Below are 7,820 nucleotides of genomic sequence, written 5' to 3' on the forward strand. Positions count from 1 at the left end.
CAAGCAATCAGATGTCTCGTTATAAAGGTTTAGCTCGGACAGGTAACCTGACATGAATATACTTAGCTTGGACGAGCAAATGGTGTAACGAAGACACTTGTGTATCTGAATCTGTTTACTAGAGTTCATCGGGCAATGCAGTTCGTATGAAATGAGAAATTGAAATGAAATATAATGATCTTGATGTTCATATATAGAAATGTTGAATTGAACTTGAATATTGTATTAGAGTAATGTCATGAACATACATGTGATTACATTATCCCATGTTTGAATGAGATTGAAAATTTTGTTGTACAAAATGACATGAATTGGTAAGTGAGTGAGATGTTATATGGTTTGATTACATGATAAAATTCACCTTGTTGTTGTTGTTGTTGTTGTTGTTGTTGTTGTTGTTGTTGTGATTTGCCATGTCTAGACAATTTATGTCAAGCGAAGTTATAATACTTGGGTTGTTGTGTTTGATATCAGTGGTATGGGTTCTCATATAGGTTGAACATATGCACGCTTGGCTAGTGGAGGGCCACTTTGGCCAATTTGAAAGCCTTGCGTGGGGAGATTGGTGATGGTGTTGAGGTTTTCGAGGTTGTTTTCATTGGGCTGAGCCATGTTGTCCACGCTCCCCACGCCAAATTGTTGAAGCAAAAATAAAGGAGGAGGAGGAGGAGAGGATGATGGTTCACATAGCAACAAAAAAGATGATCATACAAAGAGTCAATCTCTTACAATAAGTAGTCCGATAGGGTTTTGGCTTAAAAAGATGGTCTTGCCTTGATGGTGAAGGAAGGGGTATTTATAGGCAAGTTTAGTCACAAGTTATCCCCTAGCCTTAACACGTGCTCTTATAGGTCTTGTCTTGATATGTCCTTTAGGGGGTAAGATAGCCTCCTAGCCAAGCGGCGATTGGATTGACGAGTTTTGCAATCAAGCGACAATTAGACATGAGTGGACTTTAATAAGTCTTACATGTTGGTCATACATAAAAGGGTCCTGACACTTGTCCTAACAAGATTAATAGAAGAAGTTCTATATTAAGCATACTATACGTTTGCAAGGTACCACAATGAGCGAGGTTATATTAGGCATGGCAAGGAAACCTCTTTATAACAACAATATAAAAAGATTTACACAACTACATATGCTAATTGCAATGACCTACTTAATTATAAGAAAATGACACAAAAAATATTAGACATAATTAATTATTGTAGAAGTTATCGAGAATCACCAAACCATGAATGTAACTCTCATAATTTATGGTGAAGATAAGATGATACAAAAGTTGAATTCTACTAGGTTAGCTTTGGAGGCCATTCTGGAAGTAGTGTACCAACCGATCCACCGACACATTTAGAAGTTTGCTTTTGTGAATCTCATGTATTTTCCCAGGCATTGGAAAAAAAAACTCATAATTATGTTTTTAGAATCATTAAAATAAAACAAGAATTCTACCTAAAAAAACCCTTTTTTTTTTTTAAGATCTACTACCAAAAAAATTGGAGGTTGTATCAAAATTATTTAATTTTATGATCTCCAACTATTTCCTTTTATGATGAAAGTAAATGCATGCACGTAGCAAGTTAAACAACATTCAATATTAGTATTAGACTTGTGTAAACATCAAACTGATCTGTAAATTAACTTAACCCAACCTAAGAATTAACATTTATTTTATTAGATATTCGTAGATTCTTTCAATATATTTATATACTGATATTCATAGATAAAGTGCAGCGGAAATTTAATTGGTGACGAAGAGAGTGCAAACTTTAATTACTTGTTATTATATATCCCAATAGAGAAGCTCCAAGTGATCACCATTTAAGACAAGGTGAAAGCAAAAACCCCTAGAGCCATCTCATACATTTGCTGCACCTAAGCAGCAACCAAACCCTCACAAAACATTACATCCAATCCAATCCAATTAGAGATGAAAAAAGTAATCTCCTACTGAGATTTTTCGTCAGATCTTACAAATATATTTTATAATGTTGCGTCTTATTTTAAGAAACTTAGCCAATTTACTTGTGTTATTCACCAATTTACTTGCCGTATCAACCAAGACCTTAAACCCTTAGTTTGTTAATGCAACGTTAGAAACATCATCTCCAGCCAAAGCAGTAGTGTTAGAAGAACACCATGGATCATCAGTGATAAACTGCATCCAAGAATCATCTTTATCTTCCTCTTCGATGAATGAAGAAGAGGAGGCTAAGGGAAGGTCTGGAGACATGGTTTCAGAATCATTGATAACAGATTGGGAGCACTCCATCACTAACATATTACACCGCCCTTGATCTTCTGTTTCCGAGCAGATGCCATTTTTCTTGAAAACACGACATAGTGCGTAAGAGTCCTGCTAGTATATTGCCATAATTTAGTTAGTTCATGCAGTTACTTCTAGGGATGTTTTGGAATAAAGAAGTGTATAGTAGCCGACACCTTGCGGTGTTAAAGCACATATGTGGACAGGCTTCAATGGTTTCTCTTTATCATAGATACTTTAGAATCTACAAGTTTAGATGAGAGAGACGAAAAGTTTAAAGTTGAAACAATAATAGCTAGTTAGGTCTGATAGGATAATACTTTTGTCTTATTACGAAAGGCAAAGTGAAGGCAACTTTGAGAGATGTAATAAGAGACCCTAGCAAGCAAAGAATGTTCAGCACCCCTTTGATCCACATATTTATATGATAATAAAAGAATAAAAAATATTAATGGATAAAGCAAAAGCGTGTAATGCTCAAACTTCCCATGCAAGTCATGCATTTCCACGACGCAACATTTGATCAGTCCATTTCTCATTGGTCGATCTAATTATGGTTTTACTCATCTCAAATCATGTGCTACGCCTTTCTTTACCTTTTCTCTTTTCTGCTTAGATGTAAAAAAAAATATATATATATATATATATATAGGTCGTGAAAAACAAAGAAAATGAGAAAACACCGTATCTATTTCTTTTCAAGTGAAAATTAACATGGCAATAAAAGAATAAAGCATTCCAAGTGATCAGTACATCCCGATCTGTGCTCATCGAAACATAACAGCAATAATTAAAAAAAAAAAAAAAGGTCAAATGAGAGTGTTATTAATGTTACCAGTTATGCATTGCATAGAGCTTAGACTTCAATGATTAATTAGTGAATGGAATGATTAGAAGGATGTATAAATTTGGTTAAAATTGTAAGATGCACAAACTACCTGAATTCCACAGTAGTCTTCGCTCTCCTTATCGTCAAGACGGTATTCATGCATTACCCAGTCTGTCCTAATTCCTTGAGGAGCACGGCCTCTGTAGTAAACCAGCGTCTTCTTCATCCCAATAGCTCGATTTTGGGAAGCAACTCTCCTGTCTTTCCCAGTTGATTTCCAGTATCCTGCCCTAGTGGCTCTGTTTGTCCTGAACCCATTCGGGTATTTCCGATCTCGGGGTCCAAAGAAGTACCACTCCGGGTCTCTACTCGGCAATATTGATTTCTCTGGCATTCGATGAACCAAATTTAATGAAAAATTCACTTTTTTTTCATCATAATTCAAACAAGGGAAAATCAAATCATGTTTCAGAAATGAAAAACGAACTTCTATTAAGAACCAAAACTAGCACTGATTCATTGTTATAATGCCCAGACATCATCTGTGATACCATGGCATAGCTGCATTGACCTAGAGAAGATAGAGTAGCAGAAGAACAGGAAAAATAGAGCATTTCTGTTCTCATCATACGTAAATGAGATATATATATATATATATATATACAAAAAAGCAAATGCAAAGAGGTGAAGTAGAGGAGACCTGCTAACTCCCATGGTTCACATTTGTAGAGATCAACTTCGGGAATGATGTCGAGTTCAATTTCTTGGCCATTTATTTTCCTTTTAAGATAATAATTGACGAGCTCTTCATCAGTGGGATGAAATCTAAAACCAGGAGGTAATCCCACAGGTGCCATTTCCCTTTACCCTCTTCTTCAACCCACTGTCCCACTACTCTTTCTTTGCAAATCCTTATCACTGCTACGATTTATCTTGTTATATAAAACGATTCTACGTCACAGCTCTTTTTTTTTTTCTTTCCCCACTTTTTTCTTTAACAGATTCTTGGACAAACGTTTCTCGCAAGCTCTTCTTAACATCTTTATATTTTTATTTTCCGATTCCAGTAATCATTGCCTTAGCCAAATATTAAAGAATCCACGAGTAACACTAATACGGGCCTTAATCATTAAAACTTTTAGTAACTAGGCTGCCATGGTGATGATCCAAGCAAATAAGTTGGTAATGTCAATAGAAGGTCATGTAAACATACGTTATTTTATGTAGGCATAGTGATATATTTGGACATCTAACTTTATAAAAAAATTTAATTTAGTTTTCTATTTAATTTTTCACCTCTTTAAACATTTAAATTTGTATTATTTGTAAAATTATTCGAATGTTAAAATTAATGTTTATTAAACTTTACTAGTGTGACATACAAATAACATATATTAATACTTGGAATTTTTCATCCATTATGAATAAATATGACTCTTAACCAAAAACATCTAATTTGAATGTAAATGGTACCATTGCTTAATTTATTTATACCTAAATTAAATCTGAAAAGTGCATATTTAAAAATTAAACAAAAACTTGTAATGGTACAAGAAAATATCATATACAAATTCATTCACATGTAAAAAATAATCAAGACCAAATAGACATTATATATTTTTAGTTATATCTTAAATTCTAATTGCATCATAAATTTTAAATAATATATTAAACTTGAAAAGTTTTAAGTATTTTTATTTTTAATAGTTTACAATATTTTTAAAAATAAAATTTTAATAAGTTTTATATTTATATTTTTAATTTTTTTAATTTTAGAATCAAAATGTAAAAATTTTGAGAGTTATATTTGTTAACAATTTTCAAATCAGGATTAAATTAACAAAATCTGTAAATATTGAGGGCGAAATTTATTATTATACTAACATTCCATCTAGTGACCAAAGGTACTTTAATTATTGAGTGACTACAAATTGCACTTGATCTAATGGGAGTGACTGAAATAACAAAAAAAAAAGGGTGACAAGAGCATCCTAAAACTTTGATCAAATCGATAATGTCATCAAATTTTGTTGTTACTGTTTTTGATGTGGCAATTGCTAAAAAATGTAGAAAAACTTTTTTAGTCCTAAAAATTTACAAATTTTGTCAATTTAGCTCATCTTATTTAAAAGTACATAAAATTCTAAAAAATAATTTTTAAAAGTTAAAAGTTTCTCATATTTTCAATAAAATTTTGAAAAATATATATTAAAATTTCATTTTAAGAATTCAAAAATCATTTTAAAAATATAAGAAGTTCCAAAATTCAATGTTAATAAAGCGGCTGAAATTGATTTCAATTCCTCAATCAATTTTAGTCTAGAGTTTATGGAGCTTTAGCGAAAAAATTGAAATTAGGGTGAGAAAGTTACAATAAGATAATATATGACTTCCTACATTTTCATTAGCTTGATATTTGTTGAGAAATAAAATGAAAAAAAAAAAAAAAAACTTTGGAAAATATTATATTATATTTTTGGTTGTATGGAATGAGGAAATGGTGATTTGAGGATATCCTTCATTCATTTTCTTTTCTCCCCACCGAACGAAAAGGAGAGAAAAAGAGTTAAAAGACCATCACGATTGCCGACCAAATTTTCATTAGGTAAGGGAGTTTTTCCCTAAATTTTTAGTTTAATTTGTAGATAATAATAATAATGGATTGATGAACCCATATATTGAAATGAAAGATTAATGAGAATTGTGTATATTCACTATTGTTGCATGTTAAGAAATTAGAAAGTTGATTATAGATGTTAAATTATTAGAAGTTTGGATTATGGTAGATAGAAGCTTGAATTAGTGGATTAGCATGATTATATCCATTGGGTTGGGTAATTAAGGTTAATAATAAAAAGATAAAAAGGGTTTTGCTTGATGTTATCTTCTTCATGCGATAAAAGCAAGAAACAAAAAGAAAGAAGTTTGTATGTGTTTGATGGAAAATCAAAGTTAAAAAATTATATTGGGCCCAATGAACAAAAAAGACCAAATGAAAGGCTTGTGCTTGGTGGAGTAGTTGAACCGGGTACTATAGCAAAAGGTGGGCTGCAGCAAAGACTCTTTCTTTTGATCGCACATGTTTGCTTAGCATCATCTGTTTTTAGCTTTGCTGAAGTTTTTTTATACTCTTGACTGAATATTGCGATTTTGTAACCAGATATTTTGGTTTGTAGTAGTGACGTGAGTAGATCTTAAGTCTATGTCTAAAAAGCTTGCGGATATATTGCACTTGTTAAAATTGTCGATCTTTCAATGTTTTTGTAATCGGACTGATCAATTCTTGGTCCCTCCGATTCAAATTAAATAAGTTATTTAAAAATTCATAAATATTTTAAAATATATATATTAAAAATTGTACAACTCGATCTTTAAACCCAATATATTGACCAATTTCTTATTCATGCATTCATTATAATCATCGGAATACTCCAACGAGTTGAATTAAAACAAAACAAATCGATAAAGTGAAGATATAAGATCCATCTATCTTCACCCGCAGGAGCAGTGGAAACCACAATAGAAGCTAAAATATGAAACAGTTATTAATTGGAATAAAACAAGATTTCATCATATTTCACATTTGAAGCTCAACTTTGGCCACATGCAAAAACATTGCTTTTGTTGCCTTTGGGCTTTGTCCTATCTACCGACGGACCTTCCTTAGCAATAGGCAATAGCATAAATAATATCCACTCACACTATATATTTTAGGTGAATGGCAATTTCACTAAAAGGTAAATGGCAAACACATTATTCTGCCTTCCCTCGCTTTTCAACTCATGATCTCAACTTGTCCTAAAAATAATTCAGCTAATAACATTACTGTCGGCAATGGGGTGGTATAAATGTCTATGGTCTTAATCAAGTTTCCTAATCTCTAATCATATTTTTTCTTTAAACTAGGTTAACAGTGCTCAATTCTAATCTATCTTTGCTTATTGTTCTTAGATATGTTGTAAAAAATATCATTTCTTTTGGGTTAGATTTTTTGCATGAAGCTAACGACAAGCAACCTTTTCTCGAAATCTTACTCTACAAATCAGGGGGCCCTCAAACAAAAGGAAAAGCATGACAAACTATTCCTGTCTATTGTTTTGACATAGACTATTATGGTAATAATTTTGAGAGGAATGATTAAAAGGTGGAAGACAAAGATCCGGCCCCCGCCGTGATTGGCTCGTGTGGTCGAACAGCCAGCTGCACTCTCGCTAATTGCAAACAGCACGTGGGGTGCGGGGCTTACCACTCATGCAAACCATCAATATAAAGGCTTCTTTTTTAAAACAAACGCTTATTTTCGTTGATCTAAAAATAGTTCAATATGAAATTTTTTTTATATTATATTTTCAATAAATTTAGAGTTGAGTTAGATTAGATCCCTAAATAAAGGGTAAAAATCTCTACTTGAATTGAAAATTTTACTTTTTACTGATATAAGCAAAATTTGAGCAATTTTAGGTTTTATTGGCAATTCTAGTCTTCTTTGTTCTGTTACCTTTATTGAAAGCATCAATTCAGGTTGGAGAACTTTGTTAATGAAGGGAGACAGAGTTGTTACACTAGCTTTTAGCTAGGTCCGTAAAGGTCTCCAGCACAATTAATTGGTGGTTTTTCTTAGGTTTTTATTTTTCCTTTCTTGTTTTCCTAAAAAAGTTTGCATCTTAATTTAATAATTCTTTCTTGATTTGTTGAGATATATAATTATGATTACCAAAACGA

At 32.1% G+C, this 7,820-nt stretch overlaps 1 protein-coding gene across 4 annotated transcripts; it reads right to left on the reverse strand.

Annotated features, from left to right (window-relative positions):
* Window positions 1–1,760: 1,760 nt before the first annotated feature.
* Window positions 1,761–3,995, reverse strand: LOC105800026 (NAC domain-containing protein 54). Of its 4 annotated transcripts, none has more exons than XM_012630894.2 (3): window positions 3,799–3,995; window positions 3,208–3,485; window positions 1,761–2,359 (listed from the first exon to the last, which is right to left on the reverse strand). In XM_012630894.2, the coding sequence occupies exons 1-3, from the start codon at window positions 3,953–3,955 to the stop codon at window positions 2,078–2,080; spliced, it is 717 nt and encodes a 238-aa protein (XP_012486348.1). In that variant the 5' UTR covers window positions 3,956–3,995; the 3' UTR covers window positions 1,761–2,077. The 4 variants fall into 4 exon arrangements, with proteins under 4 accessions (XP_012486348.1, XP_012486347.1, XP_012486346.1 ...); XM_012630893.2 differs by having other exon boundaries at window positions 1,761–2,362; XM_012630892.2 differs by having other exon boundaries at window positions 3,205–3,485.
* Between the last annotated feature and the right edge of the window lie 3,825 nt (window positions 3,996–7,820).

This window comes from Gossypium raimondii, chromosome 9 (assembly GCF_025698545.1).
Source record: "Gossypium raimondii isolate GPD5lz chromosome 9, ASM2569854v1, whole genome shotgun sequence".
Lineage (NCBI taxonomy): Eukaryota > Viridiplantae > Streptophyta > Magnoliopsida > Malvales > Malvaceae > Gossypium > Gossypium raimondii.

Coding starts and splice junctions, on each gene's coding strand:
- LOC105800026 (XM_052620747.1), bottom strand. CDS start 3,955: ATGGCACCTGTGGGATTACCTCCTGGTTTTAGATTTCATCCCACTGAT. Junction 3,486..3,798: donor TGAACCATGGGAGTTAGCAG/GTCTCCTCTACT, acceptor ATCGAATGCCAG/AGAAATCAATATTGCCGAGT. Junction 2,363..3,204: donor ACTACTGTGGAATTCAGGTA/GTTTGTGCATCT, acceptor GCAATATACTAG/CAGGACTCTTACGCACTATG.